This window comes from Panthera tigris, chromosome B4 (genome assembly GCF_018350195.1).
Source record: "Panthera tigris isolate Pti1 chromosome B4, P.tigris_Pti1_mat1.1, whole genome shotgun sequence".
NCBI classification, from domain to species: domain Eukaryota; kingdom Metazoa; phylum Chordata; class Mammalia; order Carnivora; family Felidae; genus Panthera; species Panthera tigris.
In genome coordinates, this window is record NC_056666.1 from 710861 (window position 1) to 734147 (window position 23287).

The 23287-nt window shown below is 52.1% G+C and overlaps 1 protein-coding gene and 1 long non-coding RNA gene across 2 annotated transcripts in view; both read right to left on the bottom strand.

Moving 5' to 3' along the window:
- Positions 1-6212, bottom strand: part of LOC122240188 — a 169943-nt gene extending 163731 nt beyond the window's left edge. The window contains exon 1 of the long non-coding RNA XR_006219549.1: positions 6158-6212. This is a non-coding gene — a long non-coding RNA (uncharacterized LOC122240188). The remainder of the gene's footprint in view (positions 1-6157) is intronic.
- Positions 1-15908, bottom strand: part of DIP2C (disco interacting protein 2 homolog C) — a 412351-nt gene extending 396443 nt beyond the window's left edge. The window contains 1 exon segment of the mRNA XM_042990907.1: positions 15754-15908. Within this exon segment, the coding sequence (XP_042846841.1) occupies positions 15754-15838 (85 nt within the window). The 5' untranslated portion in view covers positions 15839-15908.
- Between the last annotated feature and the right edge of the window lie 7379 nt (positions 15909-23287).

Consider the following 23287-nt stretch of genomic DNA (forward strand, 5'->3'; position numbering starts at 1 on the left):
GCCACCTCAGAGCTGCAGGACCAGCCTGCAGACTCCCCATCTGCACCTGACAGAACGGCGACAGCAGCCCCACGCAGGGCTCTCCTCCTGACCTAGGAAAAGCAGAACCTAAAACAAACATTCACATGCTAACAAGGAGGCAGACAACCTCTGATCTTACAAAACAGTCTCTCCTTCACAGCCCAGACGATTGAGGGCTTAGCTCAGTCTTGCGCACAGTAACAGAGCCTCCGCTGCTCCAGACCACAGCCAGGGACCAGGGTGGGAGGGGACAGGCTGGCCACACGGAGAACCCAGGGGGTCCCTGAGGTTAGACACAGCACCTCCCTACACAGAAACCACTCGGTGGCTCCCCAGTGACCAGGGACCACCCGGCCATGGGGACGAGGGAGCAGCCGGGGAGAACACCGAGCCTCTCCACCAAAGCGAGGGTGGTGCTACAGGGCGGAGGGAGGACGGCACCAGCCGGATGGCCGGAGGAGGGAGCAGCCAGGGCACAGGAGTCACCCCACCCCGCTGCCCCCCAGGTGGGGAGGGCCCAGCGTCCACAGGAACCCGAAACACAGCACAGACTCCCCTCTGCACACATTCCGCACACACAGTCCGTGCACCACGCACGCCCACAGCCTCAGGAGCTGGCGGCTCTGCTGTTAATGATTCACCCCTGCTCGAGTCCAGCACCTGGAAGGAAGCAATCTGGGCTGGGCTGGGCTGGAAGGAGGCCGGTCCCAAGTCCCTGCACTTCCGTAAACTTGCATACAAAGTAGGAAGGTCGGATAAGGTCATCTCCACAGACGTGGCCTCATGCTTCGGTGTAGCTTTCTACTCAAAAGTCATCCTGCTGAAAAGTACACATTGAGCCTTGTACAGTCAGCTCGCCAGCTAGGACTTACGTGGAGAGAACACACAAGCAGGGCCCCCAACCACTCACGCGTGCTCTTGAAAACCAGGAAAGCCCCAGATGCCACCTCTCATTAGGCTCAGTGCCCAGGACCCCTGGCCCAAGAAGCCCCCCGCCTCAGCCTGAAGACGGCCAGCCAGGGGAGCAGGAGAAGGCGGAACCCAGCAGCCCCGGGGACAGAGTGCAGCCACAGCCAGCACCCCGGGCCCCAGGAGCGCCTTCTTCCACTCCCTGGAGGGCTCAATCCTCACCTAACCCTGCACTGGCTGGTGGTGGGTCCCACTAGGCTCTCTGCCCCATCGACAGGCTTAGGTTCCGGGTCCTGCCGGGTTATAGGAACGGCTCTCACCGCTCCCTCAGTATCCGGTGCAGACGCTCACACAGTCAACTGAATGAATGCTTAAGAAAAGGAGGACAATTCAGAAGCACTCGGGCAGCAAAGGAAGCCTCCAGCTGAGTCTGGAATCAGGTGTAACTGGCCTCACAGGATGGAGGTTTGCAGGTGCACACGCGCCCTTCCCCCAGGGTGGGGCCGGGCGTGCTCCGCCGAAAAGTCCACTCGAGCTGGTGTTAAACAGTACACATGTCCCAGGGCGAACTCCCCCGACCCCAATCTTCACAGTTATCACTATACCTCCCTTAGGAACCACAGAAACCCCACAAGGTAGGACAGAAAGGTCGTCCAACATCCCAGCCGACACCAGATTAGAGCACCTCTGGTCCCTGTAGCTCACGGAGCATGTGCCAATCTTCCATTTTATACCCACTTCAGCACAAGGCACTAAACCGAGGCCAGGACCCTCACGGTCACCCACAGGAACAAAATACGATCCTGCTCCGAGCCAGGGGAGGGGACTTACGGCAGGGAAACAGGCCCCCCGCTGCCTCCATGCAGACCTGACTTCCCAGCTGGTCTCTGGGCTCAGACAGGGGACCCTGAGGGCAGAGCATCTCCTGAGGGAACAGACACTACCCCTTGAGGCACTAGGGCCACCTGGAGCCAGCAGACCCCTCCCCTGATAGACCCCAAGACAGGGATTGATCTAGTGTTCACTACCATCAGCAGGTGCCCACCCTCCTTTGCACCCCCCCTCCCCCCCGCCATGAACTTGGAAGGATTTCTGGCACTTTGGAGACCATCTTTTTTTTTTTTTTTTCCCCTCTATGCCAAATTTCTTTTTTTTTTTTCTTTCAATATATGAAGTTTATTGTCCAATTGGTTTCCATACAACACCCAGTGCTCATCCCAGCAGGTGCCCTCCTCAATACCCATCACCCACCCTCCCCTTCCTCCCACCCCCCCATCAACCCTCAGTTTGTTCTCAGTTTTCAAGAGTGGAGACCATCTTTGAAACACTAGTCCTCGGTCTTCCTGACGCTGGCCTCGCTGAAATAAATTCCTTTCCTATCTCACCACTACTCACTTCTCTGCCTTTGGATTCTGTCAGCGGCAAGGGGCCAAAACCTGGGGTGTTGGGGACCCCCAGAGCCAGGTGTACTTGCACCCCTGTGCCCCCGCTATAGCAATGTATGGTTTCTTAATTATAGAACTATTTAGTTTTTCTGCATACAGCCGGTGCTCCAACAGGCTTGCAGAGCCTCCGTACACATGGCCCCATGTGGGGAAGCATTGGCACAGCCACGAAAGGTCAGCCAAAAGCCTGGGAAGAGCATTACGATTTTCCAGAGGCCAACAAAACTGGCGATGCCTAGACAACTGGAAGTTTGTTGAAGGTGTCTTGCTCAAAACAGGTCCTTTCCAAAGGTTGTCAAGGATTCAGACAGTCTGGACCCCTCCCCACCCACACCCCCCCCCCCCATATATGACAGCTATGGGTCAGAAAGAAGACAGAAGGGAGGAGGAAGAGAGGACTGAACTTAGGGTTTACAACAAAGGCATAAATGGAAATTAAATACAGGCCTCTGGTTATCTCAGAGACCAAGTTAGTCTAAATTACAAGTAGCAACATTCACACTTAATTCTGAGCCTACAGGTGATCTGGAACCACTCCATTAGAAGGATAAATCGAAAGAGAAAGTCAATTCACAATGCAGAATAATGACTCAGCCAGACTAACCAAATTAGTATAATCTACTAAAAGTCAAATCGTATCTTTCTTTAAGATTGGGTTATTCTGCAGCTCGGGGGCAATTTCAGATTTAAGATAAACTAGAAAATGATCTTGTTTCCCTTCGTTCTGATAACCACGGCCCTCGTGAGTCCAAAGCAGAGCAGCTTTCCTGGCTTACAGAACAGGTGCAACCCAGCTATGCACAAATGACCCAAAGACAGAATGAATGCTCCATGTCCTGTCCCAACAAGTCACGGGACTTCTAACAGTAGTGGCACTCTCACAAGACAAGTCTATGGTAAACACACAGCACATGGGGAGCCTGGGGGGCTCAGTCGGTTCAGCGTCCGACTTTGGCTCAGGTCACGATCTCACGTCTCATGAGTTCGAGCCCCGCATCAGGTTCTGTGCTGACAGCTCAGAGCCTGGAGCCTGCTTTGGATTCTGTGTCTCCCTCTCTCTCTGCCCCTAACCCACTTGCATTCTCTCTCAAAAACACACATTAAAATTATATATATATATACATATATGTATGTGTATGTATGTATATATATGGGGGGGGGGAGAAAGAGATATCTCTAAACACACAGCACAGAAAACCACCTTGGCACTGGCATTTATTTAACAAGAGAAGTCGTCAAGGGTCTCTGATACCAGAACATTTATCTTTATTAATGAAGAGCTACATGTAGTCTAACCAAGGAAATGGGAAGTTGTACTGTCCAAAAATACTCAAATGGCCCACATTCTAGGAAAAGGCCTACATGCCTGTATAGGCACACTGTTTAAGCACCAGCTTAGATACATACATTCAAAATTCTGATGCAAACAGGAATAATCAGGGAATAGGGGAGGGTGTAACTAGTGAAAACAAAGCTGGATGTTTTAGAAAATTTCTTGAGACAGTATCCCCAGGATAGCCACACATTTTCACACAAAAATCTTACCTGTTTTAAACACGGTTATTCCTGCCAACATTTACCTGGATTAAGACTTACTTATATACAGCAAAGGAAGCTGGAAGCTTTGTCCTGATTTTTTAATTTTTTAATGTTTACTTGTTCTTTGACAGAGAGTGAGCGAGCATGGGCCAAGGAGGGACAGAGAGAGGGAGACACAAGATTCCGAGGCAGCTCCAGGCTCTGAGTGGTCAGCACAGAGCCCAACACAGGGCTCCTACTCGCAAACCGCAAGATAATGACCTGAGCCAAAGTCAGACGCTTAACCAACTGAGCCACCCAGGCGCCCATGTCCCGATTTCACTTATGAGTGGAATCTAAAAAAACAAATGAACAAAATGGAGACATAGTAAAGAACTGGGTGTTGTCAGTGGGGGGGGGGGGGGGGGGGTGGAGTACACACTTCTAGCTATAAAACAAGTCTTTGCAGGGAGGAGAAGCCAACAGAGACTACAGTCAATACCGTAATAACTCTGGCGACAGAGGAGACTACACTTATCATGGTGAGCATTTCATAATGCATAGAATTGTCAAATCATTATGTTGTACTGTGCACCCGAAACTCATATAGCATTGTATGTCAACCATACTTCAATTAAAAAAAGATTTGCCCTAACAAGATTCTCTAATCACTAGATTATCTTCACAATTATGAGTAACCACTAAATAGCTTCCTCTCAAGGATCCCAAACTAAAAATAGGAGAACAAAAGAAAGCCACATCCTGACGACTTTATTAAGCAGATTATAGTTATGAAAATAAAGGATGTTTGAGGCTACATTCCTAAAATATCCTTCGAAGAACTGTACCAGCTGGCAATGGTTACATCAGGTGGAAGAAATATTCAGGTTCTATGGGAGTAAATAGGTCTTAAAAACCATGGATACCATGAAACCTGTCATCTTTTAAAAAATCGTATTTGCTACTTTGGACCTGGTTAACGTTCTCCATGAGGGTGGGCCTGGGGTCAGGGAGGCGGGAGTGAAAACCAGGGTCAGGAAGGGCTTGAAGGGCAAAGCAGGCTGACGCGGACCTAACCCCCCGCCACCTGGCTTCGAGCAAGCTCCCGAGCAGGGTGGCTTCTCAGGAGGCACGTGTAACTCGGGTCAGGAGTGCTGAGAAAGTGGCGCCTAGAGCGGGGCCTAGCGCACAGAGGGCAACCGGTGGGCGCGGATGGAGGGACTGCCCGCGTCCAAACCGAGCTCCGTCTGCAACGTCAGATTTCACCGTCCAAACCGTGCACCACCCGTTCCTACTGACAAGACTCCAATTCTCTGGGGACCAGAGAGAAGCACGGCTCGGTAGGTGTGGCCCTCAGCCCCGCAAGAGCTGGGGATCAGAAGGGGCACTCGGAGTGAGAGTTCTCTACCTGAAGCTAGAAACCGATCGCCTCCTGAGCGACTGCTGGCGGCTTAAACACAATCGACGCCCTCCTGGTTGGTAACGGGGAAGCTGAGAGGTCACCCTTTCCTTGTAGAGACGCTGAAGACACTACTCCTGGATCCTCACTTAGAAGACTCTTCCCAGACACGGGACCAAGAATTAACAGCATGGTCTCTTGACCAAAACAATGAAGATTTCTGACAAAAATCACACACGCAGCCTCCTGGTTCTAACGGATGCAGAACAGAAAGGTTAGCCTCTGCAGAGGGGCTGCGTTTTCTGTCCACCTGCCACGAGAGGGGAGTTGCGAACACACAGAAAACGTGCAGGGTCGTGTAACGGACACCCTTGTATCCGCCCCTGGGCGGCAGATTCAATTTTAAACGCCGAGTCGGGGAGGCAGCCCGCTAAGACGATGTCCGGAGTGAACCCGCCCCATCACCGCCAAGCAGGGCAAGGACGTGAGCGTCCTCCCCGGCTCGAGGCTTCAGGAGGGACGGCCACCGCCGGGCCCCCCGCCCCAGAGCACCCGCGGGCGCCACAGAGCTCCTCTATCGGAGCCCAGATCAAAGGCCGGATCCCCAGGCGTGGTTCACGGGAAAGGCAGACCCACAGTCGAGGATACCGAGAACCGTCAGGAAGACGCTACTAATGAGCTTCTAAACATGAGCAATCTAGTCTCCTCGTCTGTTCAAAGAGGAGGTCATCCCCTCAGAAACTGTTTTAAAAGGACTCAAACCCATCAATACAAAGCCTCCAAGGCACCAAGGAATTACGAAGTTGACTTCGCACCCCGGTTTCCAGGAACGTTAGCGTTCCCAGTGCTGTGCGGCCCACACTACCTTGTGAGCCACCCGTCTCCGGTGACAGCACTCCCAACCAGCGGCCGGTCACCTGCCCAACGGCCACGGAACGCGCCCACCCGCGCAATCCGCCCTGCACATTCCTTTCCCAAGGCCTTGCCCTCTTGAAGCACGGGACGCAGAACAGAACACCGTCAGAGCGCCCCTTTCGCTCACACGCTTTCCATCAAGGGCAGACCTCACCCAGAATCCTATTTGTGCCAAACACTAAACAAAGTCATCAAACAAAGTCAAGGCTACTTCCTGCCTGGGTCCAGGGCCAGATCTTCCTAATACAAGGGAAGAATTCTAAATTACCAACTGTCATAAATCCCTTCCTCATCGGGGATCTAAATAATAACTGCTCACATCTACATATGAAAAAAGAAAAGCAAATTCTACTTTTCATATTTGTGTACAAGTGAGAGAGAAACGTCTCAAAGTCTGCACGCTGATATCAACAGCAAAACAGCCCCAAGGGCGAGTGCTCGTGTGACTGCGTCCTGCTGTGGTCCACGGGGAAAGCGTGGCCATCAAAGGAGGCCTAGAGTCACCTGTGCTAAAAAGCGAAATGAACTCGCAATCCACCCGCAAAACCTTATTTTTACCGAATTTCCTGACATGGTATCACACCACCGCAGTAACTTGTGGCCGTGGAGGGACAGTACAACGCACATTAGTAACAAAGTTTCAGTCCTGGAAAGCTGGTAGGCTATTTCCTGAATTTTAAAGGTGTGTATTTTAACGACTTAAATTTAATCATGCCCTTGCTTAAGGAGTGCCTTAAAGACTGCTTTATGTTACTAAATCTCACCAGCTCTTAACATCCACTATGTTGGAATACAAGAATTGTTTTGAAGCCTGGTCACGCTCACTTAATCTAGCACAAAGCCCATCTGTACCTTGTTTCATGTTACTTTTAAATAGTCATTGTATATAATTGAAGCCACAACTTTGAGACAGCATTAAGTCCACGTGGTACCGGGGTGGGGGAGCTGCCTAAAAACCCTACCCCTAGTTTTTATTTTAAAAGCAGCTTATGAAAACAGGAAAAGTAAACGATGCTCATGAGAGCCGACACACAAACCGAAACAGTGCTCAATCCATGTGACTGGCAAGGCAAGTGTGCAGGCCAAAGCCCCAAAACGTCACAGATGTCATCACACAGGGTGAAGCCCTCGGGCGTTCAGCAAGCGGGGCACAGGGCCATCCCCACAGCAACCCTGCCCATCCCCAATGCCAAGCTCTGAATCTTGGGAGGGGCCTGGCCTCTCAGAACGACCCGAGGCCCACAGAGTCTCACCTGTGGGGCTTGTCAAACGATATCTGTACTCACGAATCACCAGACACAGGGCATGAGAAGGGACGTTCAGCCCAGCACCTCCCCACATGCTGAAGGCTGACGAACACGCGTGTCCAGAAGAAAGAGTCCCAAAGTCACAGCCAGTGGGGCTCTGAGCCTCGTCATCAGGGGGCAGATCCAGGCCACTCCTCCAGGAAGCTTTGGGAATAACTCCAACTGGAAGCCCAACGCAGTGCAGAGACGCGGTGGGACTAGAACTTATGTGGGACGTGCTTCCCAGGAACACCCGGGCCAGAACATAAGTAGGACGTGCTTCCCAGGAACACCTGGGCCAGAACGTAAGTAGGACGTGCTTCCCAGGAACACCTGGACCAGAACCTAAATAGGATGTGCCTCTCCTACTTCCCCCCCAAAAAATAGGCTTAAAGGTGTACTGACCAAAGAGCCCATCAGGAAGGAAGAAGTTTTGTCTTTAAAAAGGGGGGGGGAGGGGCATTGGGGTGCCTGGGTGGCTCAGTCGGTTAAAGCGTCCGACTTCAGCTCAGGTCACGATCTCGCGGTCCATGAGTTTGAGCCCCGCGTCGGGCTCTGGGCTGATGGCTCAGAGCCTGGAGCCTGTTTCCGATTCTGTGTCTCCCTCTCTCTCTGTCCCTGCGCCGTTCATGCTCTGTCTCTCTCTGTCTCAAAAATAAATAAAACGTTAAAAAAAATTTTTTTAAAAGGGGGGGGGCATTAGGCTCTGACACTATTGGTTCACAGCAAGTGCTCAGGTAACATCAGTTAAGAAGTGTGCCCTCCCACACCCTCCTTCCACTTCTGTTCTCACAAGGCTGCTCAGAAGTCACTCTAACCTCAGTCCACCTGGATAAACTCACTCACGGCGGCCAGGGCCAACAAGCACCAGGTGCTCTAGCCCAGTGGACACACCTGGGACAGAAAGCAGACCCGGATGTTTACCAAGCAGATAACACGTCATCACCTCACTGAGCCTCGATACCACCCCGGAGGTAGGGTCAGGTGCTCCCCCTGACAGCTGAGGAAACTGAGGCTAGGGAGACGAGCCAGCTCACCCAGGATGGGCCCACACATCCTCTCCACCTGGACGGAGATCAGGAAGAGGTCTTCTCAACAGACACACCTCAAGATCCTCCCACAAAGCCCTACAAATAGGATTTAGGAAAACATCCAAAGAGATTCAGGAAGCATAGAAGAAGGTCATCCATAAGTTAAAAATGGAATTTTGTGCTCTGAATTCCCACTCTACTAAAATCCAGCCCCCTCCAGCTGATGGCTCCTTAGCAAACCTGTCCTTTCTAAAGCACGTGGCCAACTAAAATATTTCATCTGTTCCTTTCCTCTGACAAGAGCAGGCTTTGCAACTGCTCTTAAATATACTTGACATCCTTACCTGAGGATTTGTAAGCTACATTTTGTCAGCATACAGGTAACTGTCACACCGAAGTGACTGGCCATGCTCTGTCTGCAACACAAGAGGTAATCTCTAGGGGCGCCTGGGTGGCTCAGTCGGTTGAGCATCCGGCTTTGGCTCAGGTCACGATCTCGCAGTCTGTGAGTTCGAGCCCCGCATCGGGCTCTGTGCTGATGGCTCAGAGCCTGCAGCCTGCTTCAGATCCTGTGTCTCCCTCTCTCTCTGCCCCTCCCCTGCTCATGCTCTGTTTCTCTCTGTCAAAAATCAATAAACATTAAAAAAATTTTTTTAAGAAGTAATCTCTATCTGTGTTAACTTATTCATGAAGCAGCTTCGGAATCTCCCCAGAAGGTTAATTAATAACAATACAGTTTACATTTCCGTTTTCATTTCAGGTAGAGCAGCCTACAAAGTCTATTTTTCCCAAGAAGTATCTCTTGATACTTCCTCAGAAAGACCATCAGGGTGAATCCGTGCCAACTTCCTCTTTATCGAGAAGGGAATTTCAGCTTGGCGAAGAGGGGGAACAGGGGATAACACAGGATTCAAAATAGATGCTCCTGTGTTTCTCGAGAGTGCCGGAGTCAGGGTACGTGGCTCCGGGTCAGAATGAGAGCACGATCAGACCTCCCACATCAGGGGACAAAAGTGTGCTCGCTAAAGAAACTCTGGGACATGTTGGCCTCCCCCTCTGCAGGCTTTCATTTGTCCCATGCACTCCTGGCACAGGGCAAGCCCCACCCGTGTGAGGTCTGGTCACAACACAAGCAGAACCCTTCCTGCGCTCTTGGAACCAGGTGTTCCTCGGCACAGGACCACGTCCCCAGAGCAGGAGCCATAGCTGTGAACGCCTTCCTCCCAAACCAGACACTCAGCCCTGAGCCAGGTGGATCTGAAGCTTACACGTAATTTTTAAATAGCTTAAAAGTTATTAAATGTGTTATTAAATTATTAAATGACTTGACTAACCAGATAATTGAGTTAAAAAAATTAGCTGTTCACAATTGTGAATAAGTATGTGAGGAATCCTCTCTCTGGAGCTGACAGAACTAGATTGGATCTGGCCCGTGGGCTCCAATCTTTTCATTAGGACACAGATTTCCAACCCAATCAGCAAACACCCAACTTACAACCATCAGCCCAGAAGAAAAAGACATACTTCTAACCTGGTATCAATCACAGAATCCCTTCACTTCTCTTTATCTTGGATAGTTTGGTCTTTTTTTTTTTTTTTTTTCTGATTTTTAATACCCACTGGACAAAGCCCTTCAGTAAGGAACGCTCTCGATTTGCAAAGCACACAGCACAGAGAGCCCATTTTACTCTCCAGGATTTTCAACAGCAACAGCACTGACTAGCAGCCTCCTCCCCCGAGGGGACTGCTTGCTGCCGTGTTATCTTTTACAACTCAGGACCTTAGCGCTTCCCCACTTTGTCTCGAGGGATTATTAACATTAAAAACCCCAATTGGGTCCAGAAGAAAGGAGTGCACTTTACGTGTGTTTGGAGGACAAACACTGGTGTCTCCGGCATGCTGACTCCTACTTTCTTACCCCACACCAGCTGGGGTTCCCAGAGTCTCCTCTTTGAGAGCGCTATTTATTATCATCACCAGCAAAAGGAAGCAATTACTTCTTTTCTTTTGAGACATGACAAGTTTTTGACCCTCTTAGCAGAAAAGAACAGAGCACTGGTAACAATAGGTCATCTCTGAATGGCAAGAAGGAAGGAAGGAAGGAAGGAAGGAAGGAAGGAAGGAAGGAAGGAAGGAAGAAAGGGAGGGAGGGAAAGAAAGAAAGAAAGAAAGAAAGAAAGAAAGAAAGAAAGAAAAGAAAAGAAGGAAAGAGAAAGAAAGAAAAGAAATAACACAAAAGAAGGAAGAATAGAGAGAAAGAAAGAGAAGGAAGGAAAGAAAATCACAAAAAACTCAAGTTGGAGACCTTGACAGCAGAGGTGGAGAAGGAGAGAGCGAAGCATCAGGGGAGCGCCAACCCTGTAAAGCGTCCAGAAATCCACCGCGGCGCCCAAGGCGCATGTTACAACAGATCAAACGTCCCCCGCTCCCAGGGTCAACAGCGATACGCAAAACCAAGTCAAGTACCTGCAGCCAAGAATTTGATTCTTCTTCAGCATGCTTGAGCGATTATGACAAGGACTGGAAATGGGCTTAATAATATAGGATTTGAACTAGTGAGTCAGCCTATAGATATAGGCCATCAAAACGAAGATTATTCAACACATTCTCTTTACCATCCAGAAGAATACAACTCATCCCATAAATCACTGCTTAAAAAAAAAAAAAAAAAAAAAAAACCAGCTCTAAAAAAAGCGACAACCCATGTGAAAACGGCTGGGATGAGGAAGAGGCAGAGAGTGACTCATAACATCCAACAGCTTGTAGCCTCCGAACCATAACAAGAGTATAAAACCAGTGGGCCCAGTATACAACAAAATAGAGTCATTGTTACCGCTTTGACCTCATAAAGCTCAGATCTAGGCGTAAGTACAGCGCTGCAAACATGTTACGAGCACTCGGAACAATTTTACAGGTCTATGCCTTTAATGTGTGCGTGTTTACTCTTCCAGCTTCCGGGCTAAATGTGACATCTACATTTATTCACCGAGAAAAGAACATTCAAATTTAACTATTTTCCTAACTCTGAAGAACTCTTATAATTGAAATCCACACATTTCAAATCCCACACGTATCAACGCTGCCATTTTGTAAATATTTTTTTTAAATACAGGTAACAATATTGTGGGTCTATCATGCCAAGCATTCCATTTCATTCACCACAATACTTACGGCTATTTGACAACTTTGAGGCAGATGTAACAAAGTAAACAAACTCTGTTACCAAATTTGAGGTCTGATTCAGGGTGGGGTCCACGTGGCCTCACAGCTGTCATTTCCCCACTCTGGGGACCCCTCCCTTCCTCTCCTCCAATGACAACAAATTATCAATGAGCGCCTGAAGGAAAACCGTTTTTCCACACACTTGTTCCGAAGAGTCAACTATATCCTTTCAATGAGGGTAACGTACACAAAGTGTGGGTCGCATTAGAGATGGCCGGGCCTCACAGCTTTGGAGGGTGGTCCTAAGGTGTCAGCCAGGGCAGAGCCCTGAAGTCTGTAGAGCGGGGCCTCCGAGAACACAGGGGTAGGACTCGAGTTCCAGAGCTAAGTGCCTCTCTTATCTTGTGCCCAACGGCCCCGAAAATGCCACACTGAAAGTCAACAAACATTCCGACTGGCCATCCCTTTCAGATTTTATTCTTTGGTGACAGGAATGTGCATATGAACTGCTCGCCCGCAATTACTTAAAAAAAAAAAAAAAAGTCATTGGCCCCTTGACCGACACAAAGAACCGACGTTAGATTACCTTTCACTTGCCTCCTTAGGCAGCCACTCACTAAGAAAGTGTCCCACCAGACTCTGCTCCAGATCCTAACAGGTAAAGTAATTTGGTGTATTAATTAGCAAAGCAGAGCATGAACTGAGTAACCCCACAAGCAAAAATTAGGAAGTGAGCAAAGTAACAACAACCACAAAATGTAGAACGTGGATTTCTTAAAACCTGCTCTTCTACAAACACCAACCAATTTTCACAGGCTGTATCGGGAGGTGGTTTCCCTAAGTTCTACCAAAATAAGAATTCAGCCAGTCCTGGGGGAGAGAAGGCCTCCATCTGTGGCAAGCGCAGGGTACACACAGACCGGGACACAACCATCAGGGAACACACAAACGTATCGCTACATTTCGATCAACAACTGAAAATTTTTTTAAGACCTGAGTCTTTTTTAAGTTTTCCGTTTCTTCTCTACTTTTCTTGGTGTTTCCATTTAAAGTTTTTCCTTAAGCCAAAATGAAATTATTTGGGGGCCTTCTTAAAGCCAAATAGGAAAAACGCACCATTCCAAAAGGTGAGATGTCGCGAAGGGGAGGGAAGAGGAAATGATTGAGGGGAGAGGAGCCTCGGCCGGTCACCCCACCTGGTGCCCTGCAGCCAGCCAGCTCACCGGCATCTCCCCTGCAGGCCCGTGTTTGAGCAGACGGACACGGCCCACACCCACGACTCTACCCAGACATGTGGACCGGAGGCTGTCAGTGCCCCGAGGAGGGGCCGCCTGCCACATCTCCCCACAGAAAACTCCTGCACTTTGCTGACGATGCCGGTCTACAGTGAGAGGCTTTCCCCAGCGAGGGAGGCACAGGGTAGTCACACACAGCGGAAAGAAAAAAGGAGGCAACCAGCAGAGCAGGACGGAAAAATCGGAGTTCTGAAGCTTGAGAAGTCAATCTGCAACCCTTTAACAGTGACCCTAGAAAACAACACAGCACCAGCATCCGTAACAACGCCCAGCAGACAGCACAAACCCATACTGCACCGGTACAGAGAAGTCCACACCGAGACTCCCATTAGGGGCTGGCAGGCCATACAGGAACGTGTTTCTTCAATCTATATACACATTGTTTTCCACCCTCCTCAGCAGGAACCGAGCACTGGAGATTGCACGTGTTTCCATAATATTTTCTGATATTACAATAAAATGATGAAGACTAACTCACAGAATTCTCTCCACATGAATCATGACCGAGGGTTAAATGTGATCAGAGTTGTTTGAACATTTCACTTTGCAAGCGGATGTGCTGAGGGAGTTTTAAGTTCCACGATGTAAAAAGACAGATTTCTGACCCTTCCAATCTTTGGCTTCTCTGATGCAATACTGAAAAACAAGTTGATTCACCAATTTAAGCCAGGAACAACTACTCTATGTGGTTACAAGACCCGAAATTCCAAAGAAGACTCCACCAGTTCAGCATGAACAAAGCAAGTCAAACACGACACGGCTAACGAGCCAGGGCAGAGGGGGTAGGGCTGGACAGGTCAGTGCGCCAACCCTCTTGTTTCATTCTTCAGTGTTCAGGCCAAGTCTCACAAGGCTTACACAGAAAGACAATAATGTACTTCCCATATGCAGACACATACCCCTCTCTCCGCCCTGACACCCAATGGGAAGTTGACGAAGCCCCTTTGAAAAACCTGTACAGACAGAAGGTGTTCACGGAGAATCAGACTGAGCAACCCTTGGTCTAAAGTGTTTTTGCCACCCTCTGGTCAGCGGGAACAAGAGTGATGGCTGGTGACAGGTGAGTGTCATCTAACAGGTAAGCGTGCCCCCAGGTTCGGGTGCCTAAGCCACAGCCCCGTGCAGCACGGGGCCAGGACACAGGTCCTCAGCACTGTCCCAGACTCGAGGAGCAAACGCAAGCTGATGTCCAGGCTGACGGGGGAGGTGGAGCAATCCTGTGGAGCTCAGACGGCTTCCCACTTTGCTAACACAGATGGGGTACCGACACAAAATGTCAGGGGAACGCAGACACAGCAAAAGCGTGTGGGGGTAAAGCACGAATGTCAGGGTCCCATAAGGAATACTGAGCGGGGCCAACATGACTAGGGCCGGGGGGGGGGGGGTGCCTCAAAGTGGGGCGAACCCCATCTAAACACTGACAAAATCGCAGAACTTGGGCAAATACTTTCCAGTGGAGACTCCATCCGTTCAAGCAATCTGCCCACACCGCACACTTTATCCACCAGTTTGAGTCTAAATATTGTTCTCAGCAGGCTGCTCCTCGTGTGCCCTGCCTTGGGGTCCTGGGAGGCACTAGCAAAGCCCTCTCGCCTTCCAGCAGCCAGAATAGTGTCTGCTGAGCACACACAGTCCAGGAAACAGCCTCCTCTCCTCCCACGGGGCTGCTTCACATTACAGAACATTACAGTGCCCTGCAGAACCCCAAGTTTGAAACAGAAAAATAGAAAGGCGTCCAGTGCCTGTAACCCTGAAAAGGCAGTTAACACGACACCACAGCCCCCACGCCAATCCCTCCCTTGCCCTGAACGTGTTAAAAAGGAAAACATAAAGTCAACATTAGCTCCTCCCTGCCGATGAAAATTGGCACGAGTGAACGTGCGTTCTGGCTCCCCGCCCTAACAGAACCGTTACACACGCGCGCACACACTCACACACACAAAAGTTCACCAGGCCGAAGGGCCCCAAATGTAAATTCAAAGCCGGCCGGCCTGTCCCCACCCCACATCATGGGGTGGCCTCTGCAGGGCGAGCCGGGGACACGAAATACATATTAAACACTTCACATTTCGGAACTTTGGTGGTTCCTTTCTTGAGAGGCCGCAAAACGCGACCTAAACTTATGACAGTTGAGCACATGACCCCGCCACTAAGAGCAGATGAGAAGCCGCATCTAACACTCCGTGCGGTCCCTGTAGCAAATCTGTCACCAGTGTGGATGTGCGAGATGAGCGCGCGACAGCAGAGCTGCTGCGGGGGGGTTGTGGGGGGGGGGGGGCCGGCCGCGGCCCCCGCCCTGCCCAGCACGACACACGGAACAATAGTGCGCGCCCCGCGCCGCCTCCAGCCCCCAAGTGCAACGCCAAGTTTCGCGTTAGAACCAGGCCGGCCGGCACCCCAGGCCGCGCGACGCGGACGTGTCCCCAGCGCCGGCCGCGGGGCGAGCGCACGGACGCGCACCAAGGACACGGCTCCCCGCCAGGCGGGCGACCCGCGGCCCAGGTTCCCCCCCCACACGGCTCAGCCCCCCCCCCCGCCCCCCGCGCCCCGCGCCCCCCGTCCCCGCCCCAGGCCCCGCCGCAGCGCGGACACCCGCAGGCACCCGCAGCGCAGGGGACCCGGGCCCGGGGCGGGAACAGGGCCGCGCGCACCCCCGCCCGGCGCCCCCCGCCCGCTCCCCCCCGCCCGCCGCCCGCCGCCCCGTCCTCCCCCCCGCGCCCCGGCCCCCCCCCCCGCGCCCCCGCGCCCGCGCGGCCCGGCCGGGCCTGTTACCTTCCGACAGCTCGAGCTCCAGCTCGGCCAGCCGCGCCCGCACCTCCAGCGGCAGCGCCGTACCCTCCAGGCCGCGGTCCGCCATGCTCGCGGCGCCCCCGCCCCGGCCGCCTCCCTTTGTTCGCAGGCCGCGGTCTGGCCGCTCCTCGCGCCCCGCGGACCCGCACCGAGCGGCAGGCCGGGCGCGGCGCAGCGAGCGCTCCTCCCCCGGCGCCTCCTCGGCGCGGCCCCGCCACGCGGCCTCGCGCCCGCGCCCCCGCCCGGCCCCCCGAGCGCGCCCCCGGACCCGCCGCTGCTCCGGGGCGCGCTGGCGGCGGGGGCGCGCTCGGGGGCGGGGCGGGGGCCCGGGGCGCGCGGGGAATGCGGCCCGGGCGGGGGGCGCGGGGGTGGGGGGAGGGGTGGAGGGAGGGACGCTCGGGGTCCGGGCGGGGGCGCGCGGGGGTGACGATGGGGAACGAGTGTGGGGGTCGCCCAGGAACGAGAAGGGGGGGGGTCGCTCGGGGGGCTGGGCGGGGGGCGCGCGGGGGCGGGGATAGGGAACGAGTGGGGGGGGGGCGCGCTCGGGGACCGGTGCGGGGGGGGGGGCGCGCGGGGGCGGAGATGGGGAATGAGTGTGGGGGTCGCCCAGGAACGGCGAGGGGGAGCGCTCGGGGGGAGCTGGGCGGAGGGCGCGCGGGAGCGGGAATAGGGAATGAGTGTGGGGGGGCGTCCGCGAAAGGGGGGCCGCGGGGGCGAAGATGGGGAACGAAGGGGGGCGCCCGGGAAAGGGGGAAAGGCGCTCGGGGGGGCCGGGGCGGGGGTCGCACGGGGACCGGGCCGGGGGCGCGCGGGGGTGGAGATGGGGAAAGAGTGGTGGGGGGCGCCCGGGAATGGGGGGGGGAGCGCCCTCGGTGGGGGGGGCCTGGCAGAAGACGGTGATGGGGAACGATTGTGGGGGTAGGGGCGCGCTCGGGGGGCCGGGCGGGGGCCGGGCGGGCGGGGATGGGGAACCGGGGACCGAGAACGAGGACGAGGACGCGCGCGGGGGCTAGGGAGGGGCTGGCGGGGCCGCGTCCGCGGGCGGCAGGGGTGGGGGGTGGTGAGCTTTCGGCCGGGGGCGCGCACCGGGGGATGAGGCGGGGGCGCGGGGATGAGCGCGAGGCCGCGCGCGGGAGGTGGGTCGGGCCGGACGGGCCGGCGCAGCGCGCGCTCCGGGGGCGCGCTCGGGGGCGCGGGGCGCGCGCACCGGCCCAGCCCCGCCTCCGCCTCCTCCCGGCTTGAGACAAAAATGCCTGCTGGAGCCCGGGCCTAACGTGCAGTTAACACTGAAGTGTTCTGGGTCTTAGCTGAACGATTTTCTGTGGATCCTTGGGGGTGAGGGTGTAATGACAGTGCGGCCGTGGACTAGGCGCTAGATGCCAAGTTCCTAATTCTGGATCCAGAACCTGCCAGCCCGTGCCCTTGGGGTGATCAGCGTCCCAGACTGGGCTCCACTTCCCCACCTGAGGGAAAGAGGAGCGACGGCGTGGCCCAGCCCCCACTTCCCACATCAGCGCCACCAGGCTGTGACCCGGTGGCACATGGTCAGGGGGACCCGGCCGTCCTCAGACCCCCGGCTCCTGTATTTCCCCACGCCCTGGCCACGATGGTCCTGTGACATGGCCCTCGGCCCTTTTCTTTTGCACTCCTTGTATGCTTTCCTCTTGGTGGGTCAGCTCCCACCACATCGGGGTCACCGTGGCACCGCTGATGACCAAGTCTGTGCCTCTGTCCTGATTTTGAGAGGCTCTCTCACACATCCCACTGTCCAACTGAAGAGCCTGCTGAGATGCCCCCATACCCAAACCCCAAAAACCCAAAGTAAGCCAGCTCCTTCTGACTGTTTACTTCCACTGGGAAGAGTCCTGGACACTTCTCTTCCTCAGTCTCCAGGCACCCTCTGCTTTCCAGTCCTCTCAAGGCTCTGGCACAAGGACTGAATCAACTGAGCTCATGGTCACTCCTGGTCGCCCCCTGCTGCTCCCCTGAAGCCTTCCCACTCAGTTCGCCTGCGAGTTCGCACTCCACGCTGTGGCTGGGGTTGGCTCCCAGAAGCACACTGCCATTCCTTCCCAGCCCAGGAACGATCTACTGAACACAAGCCCAGCTCTGCCAGACTGGAGACCCTCCGCCACCAGCTCCACCCTGCAGTCCCGGCTGCATCCCACAGGCAGTGCATCCCAAGGAGCTGGTGTGCTCCTCCTCGGGAGGCTTGCTCTTTCTTCTCTTTAGCGCCTTTCTTCATGGTGTGGCTTTCCCTGAGCACCCACTCCCCTGCTCTGCCCACACCCTCCCACATGCATGCCTAACATCAACCCCAGAAAATCTCTTCCTCCTTTGCTGTGCTCCTGAGACTTGCTGCCCTTATCATATTTGACCTTTTTTATTTCTCTTCTTCACTGGTGGAGGCCCCTCAACACCAAGGCTTCCTCCTCATCTTTGTCCTTTCCCTTGATGTGGCCGTTGTGACAACTTAGGTGTTGGCTTTTCTCACACAGAGCTGTCTTGCCAGTGGGGAATTGTGAGGGAGCAGCAGATATCTGCAATGACAAGCCTGAGAAGGGTGAACCCCAAACTCCTCTGCTTCATGTTCTACGGGCGTGAGTCCAGTGGACCGTGGGAGCCAACCTGTATACGCCATTCCTGTCCCCTGTTCATGATAGACAGACCACCATGTTGCAGAGAGCCCTGCAGTCCAGTCTGTTCATGCTGCAGGTGGAAGGCTTTACGGAAATAACGCTCAGCAGAACTGGGATTCACAGCCCGTCTGCAGAGCAAAGCCCTGGGTCCCTTACAGCAAAGTGGGGCTGTGCCTCAAACAGTAAGTGAGGTCAAGTCAGTGGAGGGCAGGATGATGTCCCAGTAAGACTACAGATTCCCTTCTTAATGCATGGATGGGTCTGGGTCATTCACGTATGACGCTGGAACTCAGGTCAGCTCCAAAGAAGACTACGGTCTGATAGTTCGATTCTGAGCTGATGGCTCTTCGCTTCAGCAGGCTCTTGTGTCCCTACACACACACACACACACACACACACACACACAAGGGGTGGTGTACACTTGGCTTTTCCAGCGGCCTGACAGTTTTATCTGGAAATCCTGCCATGTCCTCAAAGCACGCTATGTCCGAAATCCGACCCCGCCTACTGCCGATCCTCGACCTCTGCTCATGACCTCCGAATGCAGCCTCGCTCCTAGTGATCCGTGCTCTGAGCCCTGCCTCTTAGCAACCTCACACATTCCCCCGCTTCTGTGCGCTGCCACCGCCTAAGTCAGGCCTCCAGCACACTCCCCCCCCCCCCAGCAGTCTCTTCCTTCTAATCTTTCCTACCACGGCTGCTACAGTGATCTTCGAAGTGCCACTTCGAACAGGCCAGAGTCCCTTTGCTCTACAATCTATCCTGACTCTCTGCCTGCAAGCTGAAAGCCTCCTTGTTTTGACATTGAAGGCTCACAGGCCTGGCACGGTTTCCTTCCCTACCTTCTGCTCCACGACTCCCCACCACGCACCTGCATTCACCTGCAGAGTTCCTCCACCTTCCTGTCACCCTCCCTCACCCCACCTGTGTCACAGCCACACCTCCGATCGCACCCGTTCCTGTCCACTTCACATGCCACTTCTTCCATGAAGCTTCCTTCCTAACCTCCTCATTGGGAAGATTCGAGCCCACTTCTTGAATCACACGCCTCTTTTTCTACCTGTGCCACCTGGATTCATAGTCTATGTGTGCGTCTTACCTGACAGCTAGTCTACAACCTTCCCACTGTGTTGTTTAATGACACATAAACAGCATATTGTTTCTGTTATGCTTGTGGGTATGTATGTGTGTGAGTCTATGGATAAAAACCGGGTTCAAATGTGTGTCGAGGTGGACATAACAATACCCAACAGAGGCTTATTAGAATGAATTGAATAAGCGTGAAGGGTTATTTGCTTCAAAGGTCTGCCAAAAGCCCTGAAAATTCCATCATCTGAGTTGCATCTTTGCACTACGGTCTATTATTTTCAAAAAGTCACTGGAAAATCTTAAGACAGCTACCTGAGAGTGGTTACACATCAATGGCATTTATTAACACACCGGCATGGTTTAATTTATCAAACAAGCCATCTTTACGTAACAAAACCCAGAGGGTCTGAGACACAGCACAGAACATTCCTGGGTGAGGAGAGAGCGGCCCCACAGTGGTGATCCTGGCCGACTCGGAGGCAGCTTGGCCGAGGCCAGTGGATTAAAGAAACTCTGAAACATGAAGCGGTCATCTCTCTGCTCCCATTCCGTCCCAGTGAGGCCCGTCCCGGAGACAGTGTTTGGAGTTCCATGCGGGGCAGCTACATAGACCTAATTACTTAACCATCATGCCAGCTAGGATTTGGGGGCCTCTGTCTGTGTCTTGCTGTACTGCCTGCCATGGGTGATGTGTCACAATTATTTGCCCACGTATGACAGCTCACCTCTACTGTTTTCTGTTTCGCCGAGCTCCCAGCCACTTCTGAGTGAGAACTCAACCGTTCACATATCACTCGGCTCTAGATTTCAGACAATCTGGTGGGGATGGAAGAGAGCAGTAAAGGAACGTACTAAACCAGGCGGAGAGGGCTTACTTATTAATGAGGTAACTGTAGGTAGAGAAAGACAGGCAGGTGACAGCCTCGCTCACAGATGCGTATCTCAGAGTTCGTACCTCGACTTCCGAAGCCTTACTGCTGATAAAAGTTGATCAGTTCACTCCTCATCAGATTCATGAGGGATTTGTTAATCCTATGCTTTCTCCTGCATACCCCAATCTTGTGAATTTTTTACCTTTTCCAAAGCCACTAGGAATTGCTGGTTGTAAAATACCACGGTGGGTTTTCTCCAAGTTTTTCTATCATAAATCCTGGGGGCTGCGGTGCCCACAGCCCTCCTATGCCCCAGCCTTCCACGGCTGAAGTCCTCCTACAGAACATGCCTGGCAATTTCTGTGTGGGGTCAAGTTTCATTTGGGTCTTACCATATTATCAGCACTTCAACTTGGGTGAAGTGAGTTGGGTTTAAAGAAAGGAAAAAAGTGAATAATCTGATACAGAAAGTTTGGGTTTAATTAGTCAGTACTTAGAAAGCAGCTTGAAACCTTGAATGAGACTATTCTATGCAAGCAAGAAGCCATTAACATTTTATGATTTTTCTTACATCCTTACAGAATTAACTAAACAATATGCATGTGACTAAGTTTGGTGAACCACACGGGTATTTGCATCTCGCCTGTGCTGACTGTCCTCCTCTGGAAGTGAAGACACAAGAACAAGAGTGTGGGCGAAGGAGAAGAGAGAAGTAATCCCAAAGAACCCCACAGCACAGTTAATTTGCTTTTCCTTGCCATTGCCGGAAGTGATGATGATTCACCTGAGTCAAAGATGTTGATGGAAACACAAGTGTGTGAAATTTATCCTCGACAAACAGCCCGAGTGTTTCCTTGTATTCATTATTACAAATCAATTTGCAGTTATCAATAAGGTAATTATTTCTGATCATTTTAGTGAATTGTTAATCACTTCCACTAAAGGTGATGTGGGAGCACAAAACAACAAATTATCCAAAGATTCATCCTGTTTGGTCTTAGATCGCATCATATTTTTATAGCATATTTCCTCTGCCAATTATGATTGACTAATGTCTAGCTTAATTAAGCTAATGTCAAGATTAATTGTCATTCCCAGAAATCGTATCAATTAATTGCTGAGACAAGTCACACATAGGCTTTTTTTATTCAAGGTTTTACAAAGTGTTCTCAGATATAAGGTTTTTTTAAGGGCTTAAAACATAAGTTTTGGAGGTAGAAGAGAGGAGAGTGGTTGAAGACTAAAATCTTGCCATCAGGGGCTCCTGGGTGGCTCAGTTGGTTAAGCGTCCGACTTTGGCTCAGGTCACGATCTTGTGGTCCGTGAGTTCGAGCCCCGCGTCGGGCTCTGGGCTGGTGGCTCAGAGCCTGGAGCCTGCTTCCGATTCTGTGTCTCCCTCTCTCTCTGCCCCTCCCCCGTTCATGCTCTGTCTCAAAAATAATAAAATAAACATTAAAAAAAATTTTTTTTTTTTTTTAAATCTTGCCATCAAATCCACAAAGTGGGGACGCCTGGGTGGCTCAGTCTGTTAAGTGTCCGACTTCGACTCAGGTCATGATCTCACAATTTGTGAGTTCAAGCCCCACATCGGGCTCAGCTGACAGCTCAGAGCCTGGAGCCTGCTTCAGATCCTCTGTCCCCCCACCGCCCCTGACCCTCCCCTGCTTGCACTCTCTGTGACTCTCAAAAAAAAAAACTTAAATATTTTTTAAAATCCACAAAGTGTGGGGCACCTGGGTGGCTCAGTCAGTTAAGTGGCCAACTTCGGCTCAGGTCATGATCTTGCGGTCCATGAGTTCGAGCCCCGCGTCGGGCTCTGTGCTGACAGCTCAGAGCCTGGAGCCTGTTTCAGATTCTGTGTCTCCCTCTCTCTGACCCTCCCCTGTTCATGCTCTGTCTCTCTCTGTGTCAAAAATAAACATTAAAAAAAATTTTTTTAATAAAAAAAAATAAAATTCACAAAGTGAAACAGCATCATAAAAGAAAATTTTCAAATTGACCTCATCCTTTCAAAATGGAAAATATCTGTATATACCAAGTTCAGCACACTCCTGAATGGCTTCCACTATGCCAGGTAACATTCTACCACAATGTCTGTTGCAGACTCTAAAAAATCCACTTGTGTAAAATCCAGAATCTTGCTATTAGAAAGCTAATTAAAAGCAGTGTTTTTGAGTGAGTCTGTACTGGCTTGCCCACACACCCTACAAAAGTAAGTAAAAACAAAGATCATGATGCTTATACTGTCCACAGAAGACGGTACACCAGTCTGAGAGAATCCCAAGGACTCAGCTTCCTCACCATCACCTTTCCCTGCACAGCAAGATAAAGTTCATCCTTTGAGAATGGGACTAGGCAGGAACAGGAGGGCACAGGCAATCCAGGGAAAGCCAAATCCCAGTTACAGTAGAAATTTTACCCTAGTTGGTGCTGGTATTTCCTCTTCCTGCCATGCTCACAGTCATATAATGGACTGGGGTGAGGTAGGGCAGGTTCCCAAGAAGCAGAGCCTGAGGCAAGGATCCAGAGGCACTTGCTTGATTGAAGGCATGTTACAAGAACCTGTAGGGAGTGAACACATAACGGCAGAAGGAAGAGAGCAGACTACAGTGGCCCAATCCATAGACTGATGGGGCAGTTGTCTGTGCAGCATGAACTACACGGGTCCACTTCTATGTGGATTTTTTGGACAGGACTGTAAATGTATCTTCTCTTCCTGATGATTTTTCTTAACAGCATTTTCACTTCTCTATTATAAAAATACACTATATACTATACATAACATACAAAGTAGGAGTTAGTCAACTGTTCATGTTATCAGTAAGGCCAACAGTAGGCTAGTAGCCATTAGTTTTGGGGGGAGTCAGAGTTATACATGGGTTTTCGACTGTGCAGGGGTCGATGCCCCTAACCCCG